This window comes from Hippocampus comes, unplaced genomic scaffold (assembly GCF_001891065.2).
Source record: "Hippocampus comes isolate QL1 unplaced genomic scaffold, H_comes_QL1_v1.1 scaffold118, whole genome shotgun sequence".
NCBI lineage: Eukaryota > Metazoa > Chordata > Actinopteri > Syngnathiformes > Syngnathidae > Hippocampus > Hippocampus comes.
In genome coordinates this window covers 278,413-304,674 of record NW_017805461.1, presented here as the reverse complement: position 1 = coordinate 304,674, position 26,262 = coordinate 278,413, and the positions used below count along the sequence as shown (strand labels likewise).

General features: G+C 42.8%; 6 protein-coding genes and 1 long non-coding RNA gene across 8 annotated transcripts in view; 2 read left to right on the top strand and 5 right to left on the bottom strand.

The window, feature by feature from the left end:
- The window catches only part of LOC109518756 (protein phosphatase Slingshot homolog 3), a 13,717-nt gene extending 3,497 nt beyond the window's left edge, over positions 1-10,220 (bottom strand). Inside the window, exons 1-14 of the mRNA XM_019874800.1 lie at positions 10,103-10,220; positions 8,597-8,764; positions 7,436-7,473; positions 7,170-7,344; positions 6,288-6,403; positions 6,134-6,202; positions 5,303-5,368; positions 3,800-3,982; positions 3,555-3,648; positions 3,348-3,476; positions 2,100-2,146; positions 1,870-2,016; positions 1,461-1,661; positions 646-853 (exon numbers count right to left, since the gene is read on the bottom strand). Coding sequence (XP_019730359.1) covers positions 646-853; positions 1,461-1,661; positions 1,870-2,016; positions 2,100-2,146; positions 3,348-3,476; positions 3,555-3,648; positions 3,800-3,982; positions 5,303-5,368; positions 6,134-6,202; positions 6,288-6,403; positions 7,170-7,344; positions 7,436-7,473; positions 8,597-8,644 — 1,521 coding nt within the window. The 5' untranslated portion in view covers positions 8,645-8,764; positions 10,103-10,220. The remainder of the gene's footprint in view (positions 1-645; positions 854-1,460; positions 1,662-1,869; positions 2,017-2,099; positions 2,147-3,347; positions 3,477-3,554; positions 3,649-3,799; positions 3,983-5,302; positions 5,369-6,133; positions 6,203-6,287; positions 6,404-7,169; positions 7,345-7,435; positions 7,474-8,596; positions 8,765-10,102) is intronic.
- Positions 10,221-10,365: 145 nt separating this feature from the next.
- On the top strand, positions 10,366-16,188 carry grhpra (glyoxylate reductase/hydroxypyruvate reductase a). 2 transcript variants are annotated; one of them, XM_019874802.1, is made up of 10 exons: positions 10,366-10,523; positions 10,594-10,680; positions 10,861-10,985; positions 11,940-12,012; positions 12,094-12,210; positions 12,537-12,625; positions 13,874-13,975; positions 14,137-14,272; positions 15,502-15,632; positions 15,724-16,188. In XM_019874802.1, exons 1-10 carry the CDS (start codon positions 10,483-10,485, stop codon positions 15,843-15,845), a joined length of 1,023 nt encoding a protein of 340 aa, XP_019730361.1. In that variant the 5' UTR covers positions 10,366-10,482; the 3' UTR covers positions 15,846-16,188. The 2 variants fall into 2 exon arrangements, with proteins under 2 accessions (XP_019730361.1, XP_019730362.1); XM_019874803.1 differs by lacking the exons at positions 10,366-10,523; positions 10,594-10,680 and adding an exon at positions 10,703-10,722.
- LOC109518761 (uncharacterized) lies at positions 11,010-13,893 on the bottom strand. The gene is made up of 3 exons (XR_002168815.1): positions 13,845-13,893; positions 12,520-12,697; positions 11,010-11,067 (listed from the first exon to the last, which is right to left on the bottom strand). It is a non-coding gene; the product is annotated as an uncharacterized LOC109518761 (long non-coding RNA).
- A 91-nt stretch (positions 16,189-16,279) lies between the features above and the next one.
- Positions 16,280-17,470, bottom strand: LOC109518677 (zinc finger and BTB domain-containing protein 5-like). The gene is made up of 2 exons (XM_019874695.1): positions 17,458-17,470; positions 16,280-16,937 (listed from the first exon to the last, which is right to left on the bottom strand). The coding sequence occupies exons 1-2, from the start codon at positions 17,468-17,470 to the stop codon at positions 16,324-16,326; spliced, it is 627 nt and encodes a 208-aa protein (XP_019730254.1). The 3' UTR covers positions 16,280-16,323.
- A 210-nt stretch (positions 17,471-17,680) lies between these two features.
- LOC109518757 (zinc finger and BTB domain-containing protein 5-like) lies at positions 17,681-20,994 on the bottom strand. Its single transcript, XM_019874801.1, has one exon. It carries the CDS (start codon positions 19,881-19,883, stop codon positions 18,114-18,116), a length of 1,770 nt encoding a protein of 589 aa, XP_019730360.1. The 5' UTR covers positions 19,884-20,994; the 3' UTR covers positions 17,681-18,113.
- Positions 20,995-21,023: 29 nt separating this feature from the next.
- Positions 21,024-24,525, top strand: LOC109518755 (zinc finger BED domain-containing protein 4-like). Its single transcript, XM_019874799.1, has 2 exons — positions 21,024-21,443; positions 22,370-24,525. Exons 1-2 carry the CDS (start codon positions 21,181-21,183, stop codon positions 23,997-23,999), a joined length of 1,893 nt encoding a protein of 630 aa, XP_019730358.1. The 5' UTR covers positions 21,024-21,180; the 3' UTR covers positions 24,000-24,525.
- Positions 24,526-25,011: 486 nt separating this feature from the next.
- On the bottom strand, positions 25,012-25,828 carry tomm5 (translocase of outer mitochondrial membrane 5 homolog (yeast)). The gene is made up of 2 exons (XM_019874804.1): positions 25,603-25,828; positions 25,012-25,274 (listed from the first exon to the last, which is right to left on the bottom strand). The coding sequence occupies exons 1-2, from the start codon at positions 25,721-25,723 to the stop codon at positions 25,240-25,242; spliced, it is 156 nt and encodes a 51-aa protein (XP_019730363.1). The 5' UTR covers positions 25,724-25,828; the 3' UTR covers positions 25,012-25,239.
- Positions 25,829-26,262: the final 434 nt, after the last annotated feature.

Below are 26,262 nucleotides of genomic sequence, written 5' to 3'. Positions count from 1 at the left end.
TATTTATTTGATAGGAATCAGGCTAAAGACGCACAGAGAGTGAGGGGGGGGGGGGTCTCTGCTGGACAGGGGAGTCTATCAGATCTCAAGGCTAATTTTACTTGCAAGGCTGTTCCCAAAATGCAATCGGAGCTTACAGTAAGTATTGAGCAGCAAACTTGTGTTTTTCCAAAGTGATGAAGCTTTTGCATCTCATTGTACTAAGTTAAAGTGCATATCACGGCAGACATCTCAAAATACATAGTCTTCTGGGGGCTAAGCATATATTCATACATTTTGGTAGAGAGGAATATAGGCCTACTGTCATATAGGTTATGTTACCAGGCATCCTTCTAATTCCCTTGAACAACCAAGATTGAACTTTTGAACTCTTTATAATTTCTATTATCTAGTCCAGTTAAAGTCCAGGGGAGGAAGCCCCATCATAGTAAAGAGGATACTAATGTGATGTGTGTAGTTCTTCATAGCCTCTTCAATTTGCTCTCAAAGTGCACGGAATTGATGGATTTTTAACAGAATGTAGAAAAAAATTCTCCCAGGGGGGGTATGCCCCCGGACCCCCCTAAAGAGGCTGTGTTCCCCTTGGGGCTAAGCCCCCCTTGTTCTTGAAACCTAGTGACACCCCTGGCCACTGTCATCCCTTACCTCTTCCACAGACTCCTCATTTTCGTCACTGCTCTCTGTGATGTCGTCACCCTCGTCAAGGCCTTCATCCTCCTGCTCTTCATCCCCTTCTTCCTCATCTCCTTCCTCCTCTTCCTCATCACCTGACTCCCCTCCGTTGTCTTTGTGCTCAGACTTCTGCCTTTGGTCTTTGGATTTTCGCCTCCACAGTAAACTGTGACGCTGCTGGCTGGAGGGAAGAGCAACAAGATTTGAACATCGTTTGAAGCCCTTATTTCACAAAGTTGGACAGGGTGTCCAAATAGCCTGTTTACAATTTTCAAATTCTTTGTGAAAGCAAATGCATACAAAATTCATCAGGGTCAATGACGACAAAATGAGAAATTGATGCTTTTTTCCGTGACTCTTCCGGCTTTCCTGTGTCTGTGTGAAACAGTCCTTTTGATCGTATTGTTGACATTTTGACACCGTGAGACCAAGATGTCTCCTCACAATTAATCAACAGCACCTCAACTCAACGTTGCAAAACTACAAACAGGATGTTCTCAGAGGGAAGTGGCCAGTGAGCTTAGAGTGTCACAGAATGTCATCGTCAACGGCGATACAGAGGAACATCCTCGGAAATGGGGGGAAAAAAACAAAACGAAACAAAAAAACTGTTGTCAATTTTGCAGTTTAGCTCTGTAAGGGAACAGCAAGTTGTGCAAAAAGCACTCAAACACTGACAGCAAATGCCATCTGTTGCTCTTGTAATCTGTTTCTTTTACACTGTAAAGAGACTGTGGACACACCGTGCCCTACAATAGGTGACTTGAGAATGAGGCGACATTTCTGACCTGGCGTTGAGGATACCATTGTAGGTCTGCAGCTGCTTCATGAAGCCGTCGTTGGGTTTAACGATGGAGCGGCGATCCCTCACGTAGGCCATGGCAACGTCCAGCGACCAGCGCTGCTGCTTCATGGCGTAGGCGATCACGGTGGACGAGGAACGAGACACGCCCATCTTGCAGTGCACCAACACCGCCTGTCCGCTCTTCCTGTGGCGCACGGGTCAACAAATAAGTTGGCGACTTGAAAATTGTAGACAGCGGATTGTAGAACTTTTCCTTTTTTGACATGTATTTTTCTACATACTGTTTGTTGCCTTCTTGTTTCAATGCTCAAAAGTTATTTGTTGGCCAACGCACAGACACGGCAGTGTCGCTTCACAAAGCAGAGTTTGTGTTATCATATGCTGCGAACTACCTTGCAGTGTTGATAAAGTTGTACGTGTCGGTCCAGTGGGGGAGTAGGTCAGTGGCCTCCACGTCATACACTCTGATATTCATGTAGGTGAAGGACTCTGGGAAGAAGTTATCGATCTCCCTCGTCACATTCAGAATGTAGCCCACGCTGCGAAAAGACTGCACGCTCGGTGGCGAGAACGCAACTGGAGGAGACGGCAGAATACGGAGCTTCATAGAAAAAGAACTGACTTGTTTTTCTGCAGCTCTTCAAAGTTGGCCGCGTTCCATTCGGAGCCCTGAAAGCAGAGAAACAAAAAAATGTCAGTCTCATTGTGATCATTCGTACGTATGTATTGCTTCCAATTCAGATTTCCTCTAAAGAGCAGTGCTACCCAACTTTTACTGACCCCAAGGTAGAATAGTTTACCTTCCAAAAGTCTCATCTCAAAAAAAAGACTGAAATGCAAGGCGAGCACACATGCTATGTAATCATTGTCACACACAAACATGGCTCTCCACCGAAGCTCCTCTCCGAGTAGACGCGGCATTGTTCAGCGTCCGCGTCGTCTACTCGTCACCTCACCATTTCCGTTCATAGCCCGATCAGGGGAAGGAGCTTCGATGCTTAGTTTTTTTCAGTACAAGTGAAGCACATGACCGCAACGCACATATGATGTGTCAATGGTCATTTGTCGTGCAATTCGCATGAGTTCTGGCAGCCTGCGCTGCCTTCGTCATCAAGGCGAGAGACGCAAACAATCACACTTTGGCTGGCTCAGACAAGCAAAGTCAGAGCCCCCCACCCCCGACATTCCTGTAGATCAGATCAATTCTTACAAAAATGCAGAAAATTCTAGGTTTCAGTGTGTGACATCCCTGCATATAATACATGAGGAGCAGTTTTCCAACCAAGTCATACAGTAAGTAAAGTTAGCTATTTGTCACAGAAGATAAAGAATATACGCCCGTGAGTTCCGTTATACTGTCTGAATGAGCGTCATGTGACCAGTTCAATGAGAAGAGCCGAGCTGTGTGCCAAGTGCTCATGCCCTGTCTTGATGTTAATGCGTAGTGACGTCACCATATACACACTTTAAAATGTCAGCGTTTGTCTATGACGGGAGAACTTGTTTTAAAGTACTGGTGACTTGTTTTTCCATCAAGATTTTGCTTTAATAAAAGTGTTAAAAATACCACACTTTCTGTACTAAATAGACGAATGCAGGCCATCTTGATGAATCACATGACATTTGGGTCGATCTCAACATGTCACAGGGCTGTAACACAGTTGAAAACAGCAGATCGGAAAAGATCACGTCAAATCTAAACGCGCGACCAGAGATCTTCATTGGTAATGATTTCAATCTGAATGACCCAAAAAAGTCTCCATTCTAAACCCGGCTACCGTTTTGGAGGAAGAGCACCTTGATGTCTTTAACTCAGCAAAACAAAACGAAGGCTTCTTGGTACCGTTTCAAAATAAAAGCACTGACTCACCAGGTAAAGGTAGTCAAAAATCTTTGATGGTTTGTCCATCTGAGCCATGGTAACCAGAATCTCATTGTCAATGTACTCCTTGAACGGCCTCATGTCGAAGCCGATTCGCGTCTTCAGGGCCGTGTGGACCTACAGCGGAGGGGGAAAGCCTATTAAGACCACTCTCAGTATTCTTCCTTTTCTCCTTCTGCCCCTTTCAACTCCTACCATTTTGGACGTGAGGTTATCCAGGTCTTCTGTCCTCATGATGTCTCTCAGGTGCTCCTTGATCAGCCTCTCTTTAGAGGTTCGGTCTGCATTACTGGACATGAAACACAAAGAGTCCCTTAGTTGGGGCATTTCATCAGATCCAGATTGAGCATACGTGTATTTGGGGGTGGATGCATGTCAATTCTCAACAGAATGTAAGACTGAATTTCTTCCTCTTCCAGGAGTAATTCCGCCATCGTTACTTCTGACCGTCGCTGTCCTTCCTGACCGACTCCAAGTCATTCATGGCCTCCCACTCGTTGAGGCATAAGCGGTCCGACTCGACGTGCTGGTGGTAGTGCTGGGCCCACTCCAGGCCGCAGCCCGGGATCACGGCACCTTTGACGGCCCGCTCGCAACAGCCGTGCAAAGACTGCAGCACTGACCTTGATGTAGGGGGGAAAAAAAAAAAGAATGGCTTTTATGGCTGTAAGACTCTCAGGGGGTCCAGTTTCGGTGTGCAAGTAATTTGGATTTCTTCAGATCTGAATTATGCCTTGAACAAACACTCCCCTCCCCCAAAGTATTGGAACAGTCAACTTCTTTGTTTTTGTTGTACACTAAATACTGCATGAGACAAGAGATCAACATTTCAGCTTTTATTTCGAAATCATTCCATCTGGATTGAATACCCAATTTACAGTAAAAGATGGCATCTTTTGGGCAAAACAACTCTAAATTGTCCACACATCCTATAAATAGTTGGGGGAAAAAACCCTGATGTGTTGATTCCACTAATCATCATTTGATGTCAAACCCAAATGTTTTCAGCGTAGAGTAAAATTTACCTCATGTTTACCAGAGGTGGGCATTCCGTCAGTACTGAAGGAGAGTCCATCAGTTGGCGGATGACGGGAAATAATTAAAAAAAAAAAAAAATCGAGCCACCCGGTCATGGACCTTTTGTTGTAATTCCCACAATTCATTACCTGATTTGGATGCAAGTATCCTCAAATTAAATCTGAAAGTCTGCAGATAAAGTACCTCTTTTTTTGTCTAATTTCAAATCCATTGTGGTTGTGTTCTGAGCCAAAAAGATGAGAATCACGACTAGTAAAATTCAAGCCACCGCTCAGAAATGAATGTACTATCAAATGGAGAATAAAATGGCTGATGGTTGTCAGTGGAGCAACGTAGAGGTAATCTGACTTTTACATCTATGGGGGAAGAGTTAGTCCTGACTCCAGGCCAAACACGCTGATACGGAAAGTTAAGAAACAAAAATCAACTTTAATGTTGCTATTGGATGTTTTTACTTCTGTTTCTATCAATGGTGTGTAGTTGATCAACTGTAATTTGCCTTGCGTGTGCATACAGGCGGGCAACATCTGGTGTTTAACAAACATAAGCGCAGTGATGTCAGATATCGGTCAGTGAAAGGAACATGTAAATAGATCAAGTATACACTGTAAACACTAAATCGTGTTTGTGCAGGCCCTCTCCCAAATTTCAAAAGCAGGTATGTTCACTGAAGTCTAAATGTGAGTGTGATTGGCTGTTTTGTACGCTCCCTGAGATCGACTGGCAACCGGTCCAGGGTGTACATTGCCTCTCGTCAAAAGTCAGCAGGAATAGGTCCCCCTCTTAGCTGTGACTGAACAGCATAACCGGTCGGAATAGAATGGATGGACACGCGGTGTAAATCCAGCCTATGGATTGATGGGAAGCATTCAATTTGTGTGTTTTGTGTTGACATTCGGACTCACCACATGGTCTGCATGGAAACCGGTTTAAAAATTCTTGTTTCTTCTGCTGATGTGACACTGAAACCGCTGTAAAGTGGGAAGAGAAAGAAAGATCAAGACAAAGAAAGATAGAGTGCGACTACCGGGGAAAAGGGAAGCGACACTGACAAAATACAATCAAGAGGCTGGCCCAAAAGGAGGGTGAATGTATTTGGCGTCGATAACTGGTGAGAAGCGTTAGGAGTGAACAGAGTGTGCAGAGAGGAACGTGTCAAATCGCTAATTGGCACAGTTGGGGTGCGCGAGTCAACATGATGAGAGTTGAGTCTCCTCTCAGCAGACCAGCAGATGTGTGGTAAAACGCCTTGTGCGACACCGCATGTGGCAGAACACAGCAGTGGTGTCACTCAGGGCATTTTCATGCACTTCAAGCGCATCATCAACCTCACAGTTGGCGCCAAATGATTTCACATGAAAGGACCGCGAGGCTTATGTAAGAGCTCGAGTAAGCGATAGGAGCAGTTACAATTCATGGGAAATGATTCAGCTCCATAAATAGCAACGGTCCTTGTTCATATCTTCTCTGGCCAGAAACTCAGTGGTCGGCACTGCGTCTGTGCTGCATATTTTTGCCATTTTCAGTTAATCCCTTATCCAGTCGACTGATACTCCCTCAAGGGAGTTTTATTTTCACCGGTATGTGTTCTTGTTGACAGTATTGTGTGAGTTTGAAATCTTTGTTTAAAGTTGGCAATGTGTATGTTAAAAATCCACCCATCATAAAAATAATTACAATTTAAAATCGCCCATTCTATTTTTATACCATAATTAAACCAAGACTCCCGCACGTACCCGTCTCCATCCAAATACACTTGCGTGTCGCTCCAGACGGGCAGAACCAAGCCAATGGTGCACTCATCACTGAAAACAAGCAGATGGCCAAAATGCGCTGATGAAGCGATTTGCGAATGTCTGTCAACTTTCTCTCACTGTTGGCCGCACACACCTGTCCTGTTTGGGGAAATCCATGCCAAGCAGGATGGTCTCGTCTTTGTTAGCGAGAGTAGAGACAATGATGAGATACCTGATTCGAACCGAACTGATGGACTCCAGCTGCACGGCCTGCACAGAGCAAGGACGAAGATAAAGTGGCGCAGTTTGTTGCATCTAAATCAATCGCCTAATAAACCCGAGTCAGATTTCACACATTTTTGTTTGAACAAATCCCGTAGCACTCTGTGACTGCATAGTCAAGCAAAACCAAGCAATTTATGGTCACATTGGAGTATGGCCGTGCAATGTAGATTTACACGATATCATATTTTAAAGGACATCCGTGTGCTTTTATCCTCTTCATATTTCTCTTTCGTATGAACAACAACCATGAGCTCTATTTCAGATTTAATCAGAGCCAATGCGAGAAAGGCATCAAACACTGCACCTCTAAAGCGATAACAATGCTATGTGGACTGACACGATCAGACAACTAGTATATCCAGTATAACAGAATCGTCGCATTAGCATCAACAAAATATTGAAAACAATTATTGGCATGAGGCAGTACAGACTTACACCAAGGTAACAAACACCGAATTAAACAGATGCCTCGATGTCAGTGTGAATAACAAGTGATGAACATTGTTAAATTTGCAAGGACGGGATTCAGGGGGAGTTCTGGAACGAAAACAAAAGTTGCATAGTGGTTTTCATTCATGACGGGTTTCAAGCTCATGTGACTGCACGTGTGCAGAAGCAACTTCAGGCTATCCCTCAAGTTGACAAGAGATTCATTGTAAAACAACCCATACAACACATTTCTCATGCGACAGACAGCATTTTTTTTGGGGGGGGATACTGGATCAATACATGTGTAAATATGAGCCCTCACCAGCTTGATACTATCTTCTGGTCGAAGCAGCTCAACCATGGCGTGAATGTGTCTGTGACGCTTGTCTGAAGCACAGTCTTCTTGTTTCTGGGGAAGCAAAGTCTCCTCGTGAGGCTCCTCTCTCTGGGCCTCTTCCAGCAGGAGCACCGCTCCCTTCACGAGGGCAAAGCTCTCCCTGATGACCAACAAGACTCATTATGTATTCTGGAGGCTCACAATGGCTGAAGTTTGTGTAATGGAAACAATCTGATGTGGTATCAACGTACCTTTTCTGAAATCGTCCTCTTTTTTGGGTGGTTTCATCCTTAAAAGATCAAATAAATTATGAGAAGAACACTTAAAGAAGGGGCACAAGGTTAAAAAGCCAGTGTGATATTTTGACATCAGTGTAGCAAGGCTAGCTTTATTCGGAAATACTCTATAATGGGGCATGTTTGCTCTAAATTGGGGAGAGAAAAAAAGGACGCCTTGTCATTCTGAAGTGGTCTTTTCCAATTCAAAGCCCTTTAAAATGACATTTTAACAGACTTGAAGACTGTCCAAATTTGGTAAATAGCTTGGGGGTGGGGGGAGGGGGACTGTTTTGTCATTTTGAGGGTGAAATGTGGTACAATACTGATAAGGTGCAGTGGAAGTCTGAAGTGAGGAGACAGACAGAGATGGTGACAAATCAGCAAGGCGAGGTATATAGGGTGTTTGGGATGGATAAAAAACCTGCCAGCTGAATGAAATGGCAAAAAAACAGAGAGCCATTTATAACTAAACTTATTAAAGGGTATTCAGGAGAAAGGAAATATGACACAGCGACATTACCTTTTACGCAACTGACAAGTCCAGACAGTCAAGAAGCAAAATTTAAAAAAACAAAAAACAAAAATTAAGTGAAGGACTGGGCAGGAGCTACGGGAAAAGAACGATGGGTAATTGGAAGAGAAGAAGGAAAAGGAAAAAAGAAGAAAAGTTAAGATAGCACGATGATTAGCATCTATGATAAAATATGCAGAAATGACACCTGGACTGCGGCTTACTTGATGACACAAATCGCCTCTGGCTGTGAAGAGGAATTGTATTTGTTTAAAGCTGGATGAACGCAGGAAGATGAGATGGTAATGAGGCAAAAGCTGATGACACAGCAAGCGTTGAGACAGACAGGAAGTGAGACGATTGCACCATCTCTGCTCTAATGAATATGATTCAGCTTTGATGAAGTCACAAAATATCTGTGGAATGTTTGCTCCCTAAACCGATGTGATCCGATGAAAACAAAACATTGTCACTGCACTAATATGGTGTTCTGTTGTCCTGGGGCAGATTGATGTTGGTGTTCTGAATGCATCTTTCTATACTGGTAAAGCGGAGCTTCGTGTGAAGGCATGACACAAAATGACTCGCTTGACCGACTACTGCAAGGCATGGGCATGACTCACGGGAGCAGCGCTGATGGAGGGGAGCCTGTGCAGAGTCAACAGAGCCATTGTACGGTGCAGGTGTCGCTCCACTCAACGTGTTGCTGGGCTGCTGCTGGCAAGCTCAGACAAGTTCGGCAGGTTTCTCGAGCCAAAGGCGTGCAGGCACAGACACCCGTACAATCTCTCCTGTGGAAAGACAAACGTGTGACTACATCCTTTAAATGAAGAATAAATCGGGAGATCCTAAATAATGAATAATTTCTCTTTCATCATGGTTTGGGCAATGGAATAAATATGCATTCATTATATTATCATATTTTATTGCACGGGATGTACGATTGAGAAATTGTGGATATTATAGAAGACAAGTGCAACTGACATAAGTGCTTGATTTTAACCTTAAGGAAAGACTAATACATAATAAAGATAGCCACTTGCTTAAGGTATTAATGAAAGCTCGAAGACAGAATCTGTGTAAGGTAGACCCACCAAACCAGGATCAATGGATGGCAAATGTAGAGGAAATATATATATATATATATATATAGGAGAAGATGACATTTTACACGAGAATTCAAGAGGTAGAGGAAGAAATAAAACAGGAAAATGGACTGAAAGAATTCAATGATTGACACAAGGAATTAACACCAAATAAATATTCAAGAAAATGACTCCCCTGTAAAATAAAATTCAGAAGATTGTGAGTTTATCAAACAGATTATCAAACACTTTTCAACTACTTTGTTATCTCGATCCGATGAATATGATAAGAAATCAGGGCCGATCACGTGATGGATTCTTCAATGTTCTTAATTTCTAAAGTCACAAATAACATATTCCAGTTCTTTACTTGATTTGAACTACTGCTGATTTACAGCCATTAAAAAAGTAAAACATAAGGTAATACAGACAATTTAGATGTCGTCTTCTTTTTCTTCTGCATTGCATTGCATTGCATTGCAGAGATATTGGATAGGGAGTCGGTATCGGCAAATCAAGTTACGTGGATTCAGACTTGGATGCAAAAAAAGGTGATCGAAACATCCTTATATTTGACAATTGATTAGTTGTCAATTAATCGTTTCTGTGCAATGGTTTCACAAAAACAGCAATAAAACTATACAAGGAAAAAGTTATGCCTGTTTTAAAACGTTAGACATTCCCATCAGTAACTTCACATCAAATAATCAAAAACGAATATTTGCAGAGTTGATCTTAAAAATTGTTTTCGATATTATACAATTGATCCGTAGTAATAAACACTACACACATATTAATAGCCTTAATATGTGCTTAAAAAAGAACAAAGAGTTTCTAGAAGAAAAAAAAACTACTACCAGACATCATAAGCATGAAAAATTACGTTTAGATCTGTTTGTTCCCGACTGACTGGCTATTTCCAAACACTGCAAACCTTGTTTATGTTAGCCTGTTGCAGCTAGCGGTAGCTCATGTGTCAAATGCGCAGCTCTGTCAACTAAAAAAAAGGAGAAAAACGTGAGGAAAAAAAGGCAAACATCTTACGTTTACAAGACGCAGTCCCAGGGCCTATTTTCGTCTGATGTACAAAAAGTGCCAAACTCGAGGAGGAGCGGGAGGAGGACGCTTATAGTGGTTGTTTTCTCGACTACAGTCGTGTGCAACGAAATGTGCGTATGACTCTACGCACATTACGTTCGTAAACAACCATGTGAATACTATAGGGTTACACAAACTTCGCCTCAGTATTTCATGCTACTGTCATCAGCTAGCAAATTTTCAAATAATTAAATACGAGTAATACGACAAATGATATACATGAACATAACCCTGTGTATAGTGAATCGGAATTTAATCTAACCTGTTGAAACAAATCGCTTTCAAGATTTTACGAAAGGGGTGGTTATCACTTCCGGGTGCCGCGTATGCAGTTTTTTGTGCCTGTCAGGAAGAGCCGTCGTTCAAGGTTAATAATTAATCAGCCGAAGTTGTACAGTACCTAATGAGTGACTTAATTCACATTTCTGGTTGAGCAGGATGAAAGCAGTGAAGAAATTTATGAAGGTGATGGTGTCCAGCCAGCTCCCGCCTGAGGGGATGAAGATTCTGTCAGCGTCTGGAGTGTATGCATAATTTTAATGCCTTACTTACATATACACAATGTGGTACCCTTTCAGTTCCAAACAATTCACTGTAATTACTTACACTTCCGATGACGTGCACGAAACAATCTGCGTGACTGGCCCAAATTGCAGTTTATTTGAGTAAATTTATGTTTTCACCTTGGGTTCGCATGGAAACAGGTGTGATTTGTGTCAGTGGGACTCAGACGTGTCACGAGCAGAATTACTCAAAGCTGTGCAGGGGTCCCACGGTCTCCTGTGTCTGCTGACAGATAAAATCGATGCTGAGGTTCTAGATGCTGCAGGTACTTTTATTTTGATCGAAGTTACCCCACTCACTGCATTGAACCAATGTTTTGCTCTACCAAATGTCAGTCCTGGAACATTCTGAAAAAATGCAACCAAATATTAAGGGAAATGCCATACTGTCACTCCCAGGACATTGAATCGACCACAACTTGGGTGTTGTAGTTGTCTTGGAATTTGAGGGCATGCCTCCAACAATAGTTGGGCTTTCCACACCAATGCAGGCTGGTCTAGTCCTACCCAAACCTTGTTGCATGAACTGATGAAGTTGTCACAGATCAGAGGCCAAACTTCTTCTAAGACAACCTGAACCGTCCAGTTGTGATCGATTCAGTGCCCTAAGAATGGAATGATCTGGATAAAGGAGACTATTCTCAAGCACACTGTCACTGCCCCTCCTTTGTGTAATACAGGTGAACATCAAAAAGTGAAAATAAGTTCTAAGATCCTGACCTTTCTTCAACCCCCCCATGAAATTCCATAGAAATTGGTTGTAAAACTTTCCATACTCTTAATAATACCCCTCACTTTCCCAATTTAATCCTTGAGGTAATCATCTGATGGTGAATAAAGAAGGTACAGTATTTGTCAGAAATGTTCTAGGACTTGTGTCTCAAAAGATACAGGATGTCTCAAACGTCACTATCCACTTCCTTGTTTCTATTTCATTACAGATATCATTCGGACAGATGTGAAACCATCAGCATGTGAGAGCTTGGCCTTTGAGGTGTCAATTGGGGAGCCATGGGCTTGTAAAAACTGCAAAGCCTTGGCTGTTAAGTGCTGATGGACTCATCTTTCGGCACAAAACATTCAATGAAAGAGGAATAGTATCGTGACTTTTGGGGCACCCTGTATGTTTGAAATAACAAGCTATTCGTTATGTTCCAAATCACAGGACCCAACCTTGTATGTTTGAAATACCAAGCCACTTATGATGTTCTGAATCACAGGACCCAATCTGAAAGTAATCAGCACCTTTTCCGTGGGATACGACCACCTGGCTCTTGATGAAATAAAGAAACGGTCAGAAATGACATCGACAAAACAATCTGTCTGCACACAAGAGGAAACTTTTTGAGATTGTATTTTGCTTGTTTTCAACAGCGGCATACGTGTCGGCTACACTCCCGACGTCCTAACTGACGCTACAGCTGAACTGACTGTTGCCCTTCTCCTGGCCACAGCTCGCAGATTACCTGAAGCGATGGAAGAAGTCAAAAAGTCTGTCCTACGAACTTACACATTCACTTTAGAGTTTTGCAGTCGTGTCTAAAGTAATCATACAATGTCAAGTAGAAGTGCAAATACTTGCGTTAAAAAAAAAAGAAAGAAAAAAGATGGTTAAAGCAGAAACATTGATTTAACTGCTTAAACACAAGTAAAAAAAAAGGTCTAGAGTTCAAAAGTAAAAAGAAATTTATCAACTACACAGTACCTGTTTTGATAACTTAACAATGGAAAAAAAATGAACACATTCCTAACACATTGTGTTAACGTTGGAGCAGAATTGCCTTAATGTCGCTCACTCACCAAACGATGTCTCACAGTGGCGGCTGGAGGTCCGGGACAACACTCTGGATGTGTGGATACGGTCTTTCGGGTAGCACGGTGGGAGTCATTGGACTGGGACGCATCGGTGAGGCTTCCTTTCTTCCATTACTTAACATCTATGTTTGAACGACGACTATCATTCAGTTTGGACGATGACCTGTAGGTTACGTGACAGTATTTGTCAGAAATGTTCTAGGACTTGTGTCTCAAAAGATACAGGATGTCTCAAACGTCACTATCCACTTCCTTGTTTCTATTTCATTACAGATATCATTCGGACAGATGTGAAACCATCAGCATGTGAGAGCTTGGCCTTTGAGGTGTCAATTGGGGAGCCATGGGCTTGTAAAAACTGCAAAGCCTTGGCTGTTAAGTGCTGATGGACTCATCTTTCGGCACAAAACATTCAATGAAAGAGGAATAGTATCGTGACTTTTGGGGCACCCTGTATGTTTGAAATAACAAGCTATTCGTTATGTTCCAAATCACAGGACCCAACCTTGTATGTTTGAAATACCAAGCCACTTATGATGTTCTGAATCACAGGACCCAATCTGAAAGTAATCAGCACCTTTTCCGTGGGATACGACCACCTGGCTCTTGATGAAATAAAGAAACGGTCAGAAATGACATCGACAAAACAATCTGTCTGCACACAAGAGGAAACTTTTTGAGATTGTATTTTGCTTGTTTTCAACAGCGGCATACGTGTCGGCTACACTCCCGACGTCCTAACTGACGCTACAGCTGAACTGACTGTTGCCCTTCTCCTGGCCACAGCTCGCAGATTACCTGAAGCGATGGAAGAAGTCAAAAAGTCTGTCCTACGAACTTACACATTCACTTTAGAGTTTTGCAGTCGTGTCTAAAGTAATCATACAATGTCAAGTAGAAGTGCAAATACTTGCGTTAAAAAAAAAAGAAAGAAAAAAGATGGTTAAAGCAGAAACATTGATTTAACTGCTTAAACACAAGTAAAAAAAAAGGTCTAGAGTTCAAAAGTAAAAAGAAATTTATCAACTACACAGTACCTGTTTTGATAACTTAACAATGGAAAAAAAATGAACACATTCCTAACACATTGTGTTAACGTTGGAGCAGAATTGCCTTAATGTCGCTCACTCACCAAACGATGTCTCACAGTGGCGGCTGGAGGTCCGGGACAACACTCTGGATGTGTGGATACGGTCTTTCGGGTAGCACGGTGGGAGTCATTGGACTGGGACGCATCGGTGAGGCTTCCTTTCTTCCATTACTTAACATCTATGTTTGAACGACGACTATCATTCAGTTTGGACGATGACCTGTAGGTTACGTGATCATTTGTGCTCAGGGATGGCGATTGCTCGGCGCCTCATGCCATTTGGAGTGAAACGGCTTCTCTACTTTGGGAGAACAGCCAAAGCTGACGCTGCTGAGCTCAATGGAGAATTTGGTTAGGAAACAAATGAAGCCTAAACACGAAAAAGGTTGAGGGCAGAGCCGGGGGATTCCGTACTGGTTGTTTTTGCGCGCAATTTACACACCAAAAAAAAAGATGTCTGTGTGGGACATAAACTAAGTTGCTGCTTTTGTCCTTTTGCTTATTTGTCGCAGTTCCTCTGGACACACTTTTGACTGAGAGTGACTTCATTGTCGTTGCGTGCTCACTGACGCCAGAGACCCAGGGAATGTGTGACAAGGCCTTCTTCAGCAAGATGAAAAACACTGCTGTCTTCATCAACACAAGCAGGTAGCGTCCAACGAAATGACAAGTATTTTGAGCATTACAGACAATGAAATCTCTAGTCAAATGCATCTGAGGTTGTATAAATTGTCATTTGATTTAGAAAAACATAATCATGGCTGCAAAAATACCTCTAAACTCTGACGGAATTTCAGAGTTTGAGCTGCTGTCCTGCAAGAGCTTTCATTTTTTTCTTTTCTTTTGTTTCCCATTGCAACCCATTTTGCAAAAGGACAGAGTGCCGTTGTCGATCATGTTGTGTGCCTCACGTGAGCAAGTTAAGTCAATTTGAAAGGATTTTCTCTGAATGAATTGACTTTCTTTTTTGGCCTATTGTGGCTTTTTTTGGTTTTTTTTTTTTTTTTTTTTTTTTTTTTGCAATGTTAATTTTAAAAGTAGGACCAACTTCAGCAGGTATGTTAAGAACACAATGTGAAAAGAGTGTAAGCCAGAAATTTTGTGATAATTTACATGCCGAGTAGTATACAACATCCAGAATCCCACTTGGAACTCAGTCATTCCAATTAAAAGTCAACGAAACATGGCTGACAACTTTGCTAAGTGTGTCGTTTATTGTTAGAGCTACATTGTCATCAATTCGGCTGATTAGATGTGCGGACAAAAGACCTTATTTTTTTTTGTATACATTGCTGCGAAATGCAATTTGCCCCTTTCCTGATTTGTGTGTGCTTTGCATATCTACCACACACAAAGGTTTCAGTTCATCAAACCGCTAATAATATCACACAGAGACTAGCCAAGGAAATACAAAATGCCAAGTCAAAAGTCTGGATTTGAATCCACTTGAGATGCTGTGCATTTTAAAATAAATGTCCAAATTCAACAAGGATTCAAAATCTGCAATCACTTAGAAGATTGGTGCATATTTTAGTAACTTGCCCTGTTGACCAATAATTTGATCTTGAAATTAACCTTGTGGATCACGTGACCGAAACAACATTTTTCGGGAATTGTCATCTCTGACGTTCTCGAAAACATAAAGGTTTCAGTGATGTATCTTTTTTTTTTTCAGCAAAAAGAAGTCAAAGTATCCATACCATCAGGCTTTCAATGAATATTCAACTTTTATTGAATATTTCATCAATATTTGAAACCATTCAACAAATTCCATCTTGAAACTTGTGTCTTGAGTATAGTTCAGCAGATGTGTCATTTGTGCTGTGCTGTATATTGTCATAGAGATTCACAACAATTGTTGACATTTGACACTCAAGGGGGGCTGTCGTGAACCAGGAGGATCTGTATGAGGCTCTGACCAGTGGAGAAATTGCTGCTGCCGGCCTGGATGTAACAACACCTGAGCCACTACCGACAAACCACCCGCTTCTCACACTCAAAAACTGTGGTGAGTACAGAAGCGTTAAAATGAGATCTGTTTACGTCTGCTTCCCATTTCGATCAAATTGTCTTTTTACCCCATGTCTCGCTTTCCACAGTGGTTTTGCCGCACATCGGCAGCGCCACCTACTCCACAAGAGGCGTCATGGCTTCCTTGGCAGCCCAAAACCTGCTGGGAGGTTTACAGGGCACACAAATGCCCAGTGAACTCATCTTCTAGAACCTAGAAAGGACTGGCCACCATCATCATGCCGCTGCAGTTCAGATGGCACCGTGAAGTCATTTTGTAACATCAATTGGAGACCAGAGTGAATTGACATTGAATTGCACTAGTTCCAAAATTACATTTTTGTTCCAACGCCACTAACAGCACTTGCTACTCTTTGAAGCATTTCAACATGTCCTACTCTAAGAATCATTGATTAGCGATCTGGCTTTTTCTAAATGAAGTAATTCCCATGATGCAACGCTCTCTACATTGAATGTGAACTTCAATTCCAATTGGTAGTGTACAATAGTTCATTTTCTTGAGAATAAATAATTCCATTTAGTTTGCATTTAAACCTTCTCGCGTCCATTGCACTTACTTCATGCTTCATTGTCAGTGAATTCAGAGGCATGAATTACAATGCAGTAAAGGTGAGAGCGTTAACCACAAAAGAACTTCAAGAATTTGGCGGGGCCAAACTGCTGTGCAGTCAATGCAGAGTGTCTTGTAATGAACTCTTGGCCTTCCAGTTCAAGCAGGTGGAGTTTTTCGAGTGCTTGTACAGATGTGATGACTGGCTGAAGCGTTTCCCACACTTGAGACAAGGATAAGGCTTTTCTCCTGTGTGGACGCGGATATGCTTCTTACAGTCCGCCAAATTCGTGAATGTCTTTGAGCAGATTTTGCAAGCATACTTCTTGTCTCCTTCCACAAGAAGCACGTTGACTTCAGCCGCTGCTTTCTTGCACTTGGACAACACGTCCTCAGAAGCTCTTGTTAAAGGCGCTTTATCGGGCCCAGCTGATCCAGATGCTGCTGAGTGATCCGTCTCGGATACTGGCACCGCTTTGGGGGCGATGCGACGGAAGGTCGTTCCGTTTGATCCTGCTTGTCCCTTGGAGGGCTTCGAATGCTCCAGGCTGAGGAATCCCGATAGGGAGTTGTGCGCAGGCTGCAGGATGAGCGTGTCGCGAAAAGGAGGAGCCTGAGTAGGGAGAAGCTGTTGCAAAGGGAGTGAAGTTACCGGGAAAACGAGAGAAGACGCATTTGAGTTTTGACACTGTTGGTCCGCACCATCTGCAGCAGCATCGCTGGCAGCAGCCGCTGCATTTTAGTAACTTGCCCTGTTGACCAATAATTTGATCTTGAAATTAACCTTGTGGATCACGTGACCGAAACAACATTTTTCGGGAATTGTCATCTCTGACGTTCTCGAAAACATAAAGGTTTCAGTGATGTATCTTTTTTTTTTTCAGCAAAAAGAAGTCAAAGTATCCATACCATCAGGCTTTCAATGAATATTCAACTTTTATTGAATATTTCATCAATATTTGAAACCATTCAACAAATTCCATCTTGAAACTTGTGTCTTGAGTATAGTTCAGCAGATGTGTCATTTGTGCTGTGCTGTATATTGTCATAGAGATTCACAACAATTGTTGACATTTGACACTCAAGGGGGGCTGTCGTGAACCAGGAGGATCTGTATGAGGCTCTGACCAGTGGAGAAATTGCTGCTGCCGGCCTGGATGTAACAACACCTGAGCCACTACCGACAAACCACCCGCTTCTCACACTCAAAAACTGTGGTGAGTACAGAAGCGTTAAAATGAGATCTGTTTACGTCTGCTTCCCATTTCGATCAAATTGTCTTTTTACCCCATGTCTCGCTTTCCACAGTGGTTTTGCCGCACATCGGCAGCGCCACCTACTCCACAAGAGGCGTCATGGCTTCCTTGGCAGCCCAAAACCTGCTGGGAGGTTTACAGGGCACACAAATGCCCAGTGAACTCATCTTCTAGAACCTAGAAAGGACTGGCCACCATCATCATGCCGCTGCAGTTCAGATGGCACCGTGAAGTCATTTTGTAACATCAATTGGAGACCAGAGTGAATTGACATTGAATTGCACTAGTTCCAAAATTACATTTTTGTTCCAACGCCACTAACAGCACTTGCTACTCTTTGAAGCATTTCAACATGTCCTACTCTAAGAATCATTGATTAGCGATCTGGCTTTTTCTAAATGAAGTAATTCCCATGATGCAACGCTCTCTACATTGAATGTGAACTTCAATTCCAATTGGTAGTGTACAATAGTTCATTTTCTTGAGAATAAATAATTCCATTTAGTTTGCATTTAAACCTTCTCGCGTCCATTGCACTTACTTCATGCTTCATTGTCAGTGAATTCAGAGGCATGAATTACAATGCAGTAAAGGTGAGAGCGTTAACCACAAAAGAACTTCAAGAATTTGGCGGGGCCAAACTGCTGTGCAGTCAATGCAGAGTGTCTTGTAATGAACTCTTGGCCTTCCAGTTCAAGCAGGTGGAGTTTTTCGAGTGCTTGTACAGATGTGATGACTGGCTGAAGCGTTTCCCACACTTGAGACAAGGATAAGGCTTTTCTCCTGTGTGGACGCGGATATGCTTCTTACAGTCCGCCAAATTCGTGAATGTCTTTGAGCAGATTTTGCAAGCATACTTCTTGTCTCCTTCCACAAGAAGCACGTTGACTTCAGCCGCTGCTTTCTTGCACTTGGACAACACGTCCTCAGAAGCTCTTGTTAAAGGCGCTTTATCGGGCCCAGCTGATCCAGATGCTGCTGAGTGATCCGTCTCGGATACTGGCACCGCTTTGGGGGCGATGCGACGGAAGGTCGTTCCGTTTGATCCTGCTTGTCCCTTGGAGGGCTTCGAATGCTCCAGGCTGAGGAATCCCGATAGGGAGTTGTGCGCAGGCTGCAGGATGAGCGTGTCGCGAAAAGGAGGAGCCTGAGTAGGGAGAAGCTGTTGCAAAGGGAGTGAAGTTACCGGGAAAACGAGAGAAGACGCATTTGAGTTTTGACACTGTTGGTCCGCACCATCTGCAGCAGCATCGCTGGCAGCAGCCGCTGCGGTGGCAGCTGCCGTCAGACTCGCGAGACTCGCTTCTTCCTCCAGAGCGCCTATTTCGCTGTCTTGACCAGGATTCAGGAAGCAGGAAAGGGCCAGTTCAGAAAGGCTGTCAACAGCTTCATCCTCGTGGAGATCACCGCACTCTTTTTCAGGAAGAGCTGAGCAAAGCTGGGATTGTAAACAGCTAACAAGTCCATCTGCGCTTCTTATTTTGTCATCATGGACTTCAGATGAGTCCTGTAGAGGCGTTGATGGCGAAAGATCAGGAGAGGAGGAGGTCATGCTTTCTTTTTTAATCTTCACTGTCTCCACCTTGAGACCGCCTTCATCTTTGACAAAAGTCTCTCCACCTGCGCTGCTGTCTGACTGACTCGGCACCTGGATCTCCTCTGAGTCAGCCATAGAGAAGACATATTTTTCCTCTACCTCATTCAATTGGTCCTCGCAGATGTTTACTGTCATCTTTAAGTAGTCCGGAGAGAGCAGCTCCTCTCCTTGCTCCTCGTTGTTGGCTGTGCTTCGGGTGACTGTTGGAGAACTTTCTTCATCTCCAGACACCCTGCGGGTCCTCTTTCTGTCATTCAGCCTGTCCTCATGTGACTTTCTCTTGTGCTCTGAGGAATCTTCCCCCGACTGGCTCACCTCTACGCCCTCCACATCAAGTAGCTCCACACATGTGAGCTGGGTTTGAGAGGACGGATGCTCCCGCCGCTGCACTGAGCGCCAGCCTTTAGGCGCCGTGGCCGGGAAATTTTTTCTGGCCAGGTAGAGCTTACAGGCCTTGACCACGGAATTGAGGTGGAGGTACGAGGCGGCCAGCAGCACATCCATCACGTTGGAGGCCTCGAGCGACAAAGTGGATGTGTAGATCATATCCAGCAGGGTGGAGAAGGCCTCTGGGGTCACCACCTCCGGGTCGAGTGCCATCAAACCGGGACCTCTAACTTTATCAACACTTTGTCCATAAGCATCGTCAGTACCGTTACTGGAGCTGTTGAGAGCCTTGAAGTGGGAGCTGCATGCTGCCAGGATGGCGCGGTGTGCGTGAAATTTGTGGCCTCCCACCTCCACTATACAGTCACACATTTGACCATGGAGCCGCTGGAGGTTCAGCTGCTGGAAAATGTGCTGGAAGTGACCTGGAAAATCCATATTACAGTGTTCCCTCACGATATCGCAGATTTTTATTTAAAGTTTTTTTGTTTTGTTTTATGTGTTTTTACAGTGTACAGACTAGTCTAAGTTGAGAGTTAGGCACTTTCAGTTTAGTACCACGTGCTGTAAGAGACTAAGAAAAACTGAGATGTAGTGAAGGAAATGCAGTGTCAATAAAATAATGAAGAGGCAGAGAAGCTAAAATATAAGATACCAGTAATAGTTGTTTCTACAGAGCTGATATATGCCAATTATTATTGGTGTATGCTCTGTTTTTGTGTTGCTGCTACCTGTACATGTGTGTTAAAATAGCTTTTGCTTGAAGATTTGTAATTACCCTAACGTTGGTGTTAATTTCCATTAGCCCATCTATGGCATTTTGCATTGTTCGCATAAAGCAAGAAGACTTTTTTGAGCAAATTATATGGCTTTATCGAACAATTTGGTGTTTATATATATGATGACAAATTCTCTTTTATTGCCTACTCTTAGAATGTGTTCCTGCTCCGTGTTTTTAAACTTTTAGTTGTTAGGTCGTATATTATTGGCATAACATCAATGTTAGTTTCTGTTAGCCCGTGTGTAGAGTTTCATGTTATGCATTAAGCTTTCCTTGGACATACTGTTATGTTTTGGTTGAAGATTTTAGTGTATAAATGTCTGATTCTCTTTTATTTTGGGTGTCGGTTTTTACAGTAAGCCAACTGAGTGACAATTGTGAGCGTGTGAGAACAGGCGCTTGGTAAAGAGTGTTTTAATACATTACATTTAAGTGTGTGGGAAGAGTAAAAGGGGCCCTTACATAAATGTTTACCTATTGCGATTGGCACTTAAATGCATTCCTCGCATAAACGTGGTTACAGGTACACTGTATGCTAACGTGTACGGGGATGCTACTGGCGTTCTAACAGGTGAACATTTCTGAAATGTGTGCTGAAATGGCATCAGAGTAACTCCATTCTGACCTCTGGCTCTCAGTCACGTCAGACGCGGACGTTCATTGTCTGCATCCGAGGCTCAAGCAGATGCTCTTTGTGGGGGAGATGCAGGGCTTCAAAGCCGATCGATACGCTTCTCAAGACATAGATCCGAAATCAATCGTTGTTTATTCTCGCTGCACGAAACGAGATCCAGGAATGCCGAGGAGGATTAATGGTTTGTCGGACAGTGTGCGAACGAAGCATTCTCTGACCATCCGACATGCGACGAAACCGGCATATTAATGCAACATTACCACCAACTGGTTATCTTGTGAAAACGCAACAAACGATCACCGGAACCATCGCACGAGAACATGTCTTCCCACACGGACTGTTATTGCAGACACAAACCTTGGCATCAATTTGCAGCGATGGCTGATACCCAAGAAACCGTCCGTAAAAAACAGAAAATGTCCAAAGTTTGGGATCATTTCAGACTTAAACAATACAACATAGTGCAATGTGACCACTGCCATGCAGAACTGGCGTTCCACAGCAGCACTTCTACAATGATTTCGCATTTGAACCGAAAGCACCCGGTCGTCGTTTCTAGCTCAACAAGCTTCGATGACACAAGGTAAGGTAAACATTCATGTTATCTATTTTACTGTCATCTACGATCGCAAATTAGCACGTAGAGTCTCTATAACGGCCGCAATCTGATCTCGTTATGACTCTATTATGCTCAAATCAATCCAATATCTGATACTGATCAGCTTATCCCTTCAAGGGTCGCGGGCGTGCAGGAGCCTATCCAAACTGTCTTCGGGCAGTAGGCGGGATACAGCCGAAATGGTTGCCAGCCAATCACAGGGCACACATAGAGAAGCAACCATTTACACCTAAGGACAATTTACAGTGACCAATTAACAATTAGCCTACCGTGCATGTTTTTGAATGTGGGACGTAATCTTTTTACCCGGAGAAAACCCATGTAGGCATGGGGAGAACATGCAACTCCACACAGGAAGGCATGAGCCTGGAATCGAACCCATGAACTCTGCACTGTGAGGGACATGCCTAACCAGTCGTCCAACGTGCCGCCACATGCTTCGATGTAGAAACAAATTTGCGGGAACTTATGTAAGTTTTAAATCAAAAGTGGCTGTCAGAACTGTTGTGTGTGCAAGTGTTTTGTGTGTGTGTGTGTGTGTGTGTGTGTGTGTGTGTGTGTGTTAACTAAAAAGATTCATTCACTTGTCATGACACTGGAAACCATTTTGCAATTTTGGGGTGGCCGTGGTATGTAGTTTTGGTGAAAACGGTTTAACCCTCTCTCCTTCTGTTCTCTGTTCCACTGTAATAACACTGCTTTGTTTCCTCACAACCTTGCCAAAAATGCTTTAATTTTCTAATTGTTTGTGTTGGTCAAATGGGTAAGTCCCCCCCTTATTAGTAATGGCAGATGCATAAATGTATATTTCCGGTACGATGTTTACTTGGCTAGTTTAACATCACAGCATTTCTTATGCATATCAATAATTTTATCCCCCCTTCCCCCAGCACATCACTTGGTCGCCCAGTTCCATCATGCTCTGTTAAAGAAGCTGCCTTGCTGACAGAGAGCATTTTGGACATGCTTGTCACTGATATGCGCCCATTATCCATGGTGGAGGACAAAGGATTTAGGAAGATGATTTCAACTTTCAACCCCAAGTACATCATACCGTCAATAACTTATTTCACAAATATCATGGAGAAGAGGCACCAGGAAATGACAGAGAAATTGAAAAATGTCCTCCAGGACACGGAGTGTGTTGTACTGACTACAGACATCTGGACTAGTGTGGCCACAGAGGCCTATCTCGGGGTGACCTGTCACTTCTTGGGGGAAGATTGGGAGATGAAGTCCCTCTACCTCACAACGATGCGTCTTGAAGAGAGGCACATGGCTGTCGACATTGCGGACTGGCTTGAGGAGACCGTTGCCAAGTTTCATATTCCATTGCTAAAGGTGAAGGCAGTCGTCCATGACAACGAGGCTAATGTAGTGGGTGCGGCAGGAATTTTGGAGGAGAGGCACGGCTGGGCTACAGTGATATGCTCAGGGCATACTCTGAATTTAGTTGTTCAGAGCACGCTGAAAAATAAGGAAAGCATTACTAATTGTGTGGATTCGGCGAGATGCCTAGTTGAGCATTTTAAGAGAAGTGAATTAGCTTGTACCAAACTGAAAGAAAAGCAGCAACAAATGGGAATGCCGCCACTGATGTTGATCCAGGATGTAAGTAGCCGGTGGAATAGTACATATCACATGCTGTCCAGGCTTCTCGGACAACGATGGCCTGTGACCGCAGCGCTTTCCGATCCCGCAGTCACCAAACGGCACTACCTGGATCTAGATCCGGAGCAGTGGAACCTGAGTGAGGAGCTGACTCAGATCCTCGGACCATTTGAAGGCGCAACAGAGTTTCTGAGCGGGGAGCAATTTGTTACTCTCTCTGCTCTTCCACAGCTGGTGCACAACCTTAAGAAGTCAATACTGAGTTCAGCATTTAAAACTGCATCTGTCAGAGCCTTCCAGGCTCAAGTGACAGAACAGATCACAGAGAGATGGCAAAAACTGTTTTTATTTCAACCCGAAGCTCCCAACACTGTCCTCCTGGCTGCTGCTTTGGACCCAAGGTTTAGAAAACTGAAGTTCTTGCCTGCTGAAGATGTGTTTAAGGTCCAGTGTACAATCCAGTCCATGGCACTCGCTGTTAAAAAGGAAGCAAGACAGTTAAATCAAAGCAGGGGTGAAGCCACGGCCAAAACCAAAGACCGTTTAGGTACAAAATATGGATCTTTGCTCAAAAGTATCCTGGGATCATCATCAGACTCCAGCAGCAGTGAGGAAGAGGAGGATGAGGATGAGCAGCTTAGTCAAGCGGTGCAGAAGGAAGTCTTGCAGTATTTTGGAGAACAGCCAATCTCCAAGAAGGAGAATCCACTGCCATGGTGGAGATCAAACGCATTACGATATCCAACCTTGGCAAAGCTGGCCAAGTCCTTTTTGGCTATCCCAGCGACATCGACACCCTCCGAGCGATTGTTCTCTGCTGGGAACATCGCCTCAAAGCGGAGAGCGAGCCTCGGTTTTGAGCAAGTCGATATGTTGACTTTTCTCCATTGTAATCATATGCTCTTGTAAAGCCTTGCATTTGCACAAACCCATCACCACACACAGACACACAATCCTACCTACCTCATCTATGTACCTATCAAAGTTTGTTTGGTGATCGAAACATCAATATGCCTAAATGGCCTGGAATTCTAGTTTTTACAAATGAGTTTTAAATTTGAATGGTACAAGATATCTCAATATTTTTATTTACGTTTTTATCATTGTTACAGATCCCAAATTTTTTGTATTGACTCTCCTGAAACTTTTTAGATGTCACAAATGCTTTGCTTAATCACCAATTCTTTAAATGTTTTAAATTGCTCGTCAATTGACACTGTATACTGTATTGCATTTTTTAAACATGTTTTATAAAAAGGTGTTCAAAAATCCGTCTTCAATGTGGCAGTCAAAAAAAAAGTTTGCTGCCCCAGTTTTAGAAACCCTTTGACTTATTGAATTTTTCTGTATTATTCAAATATATTGACATGCATATACAGTATAAGCCACTGGCGCTTCAGAAATTAAACATTTCTAATACTTGTCTATGACAACAGTACCATCCCCGATTTTTACTGTGCTACATGAAATTGAGAGGAGCTTCACATGGGAGAAACAAAATACACTGGTCAACAGCACATTTTAATCAGAGATGGTTTTGTATCCCTAATTGCTTTTTTAACGCTATTGCAAACATGGCTTTACATTTTTTTCAGGCACATCAGGTTTCTGAAAGATTTTTTTTTTTTTCCTTTTTAAGTTTCACCTATAAAAGCTTGCGCAGTATGGATTTTAACATGCATTGACATTTATAGCTGTGATGTTTCAGGAAAAAAAAATCCACCTTTGGCTGAACCCAACCCTTCATTCATAAATACTACTAATTATATATATTATAACAACCTGGTATGGTAGTAAAAAAACAAAACTAAGGGCCAATTCGGAATCATGCATCTCTGACAAAAATATTTTAGTAAAACAAAATAACTAACCATATTAAACAAACACGACCGTGTCAACACTGAACACACATGACACCAGGTAATTCTAAACAACATTTAATCCAACATGCTGGTTTTTAATAACAGAGGCCATTCGTGCTATTGCATCAGCACAATCAGTATGTTTCACTCGCAAACTCCAGGGATGAAGGAACACAATGAAATTGAATGTTTTGCAAGTCGCACAGCTGGACAGATGCTGGCCAACCGCCACATATCGCGTTCCACAAAGCCTCTGACATCCTTGGCATGGAAAGAAGACGCCCCTCTCATATACTGTCCAGCTGCTTTAATACAAATGGAGCTGTGAATAAAGAAAGATTTTTGATTAGTCCGCAACACAATTTTGAGTTATAATTGTGATCGGCACTCATAGCTATTTTACAAACATGACACATTCTCTCAGGTCTCAATCATCCATAATGACGCCATTCATTTGCAGCCATCAATCAGATCACCACAAGACAGACTTGTTAGTATTTGACCTATTTTTTTTCTTTTACAGTATTTTGCGATCTTCACAAACTTAACATGTTTAGAGTCTTTAATAATAATTATGAAAAGATCTTTAAATAAAAGGACATTGTTTCTCACTATTTAGCGACATTCCAATGTCACCTGTGTGTACTCACTGGCTCTCAGGAGAGCGACGTAAATGAGAAAGTTTCGTAAAGAAGAGACGACGTCTTGTCGCATTTTCTTCTTCATTTCTTCTGGGTCCATCTTAGGCCCGAGACCTTCCAGTTTGAACATTATAGCAGTGGATTAAATGAATTTGGTTCTCCGTTTCGCTTTCAACGCGAATTTACGCCGTTTCAGGAGCATGGAACAAACTGTGACACCACGACCCGGAAATAAGCGCCGGAAGTAGTTTGTCGAGTATGGCGTCCTCGGAGAGACAAACTGTTAGGAGACTGTAAAAAAAAAAAGGGGGGGGGGAGCGAAACGACGTAGTCGTGGTATGTAATTGGAGGAATTAAAATACAAATGCAACCCGTAAATTTTAAAGTACTTGGTAATACACAACACAGCATTCGCATCTATTACAGAGCTCCAACAAACACTGACGAGGAAATTGAATGCCTTTTAAATGCTGCAACCCACTAAATTACTATTATTAGTTGTAGTAGTGGTAGTAGTAGTAGTAGTAGTAGTAGTAGTAGTAGTAGTAATTGTCATAGCAAGGTGATCACTACGAGGCTGCAGAGGTAAACAAATAGCATCTCAATTCAAAATGTGTTGTTTTCGTTTAACACGAGGAAATGCAGCAGTCCGCTACAAATTAAATCGAT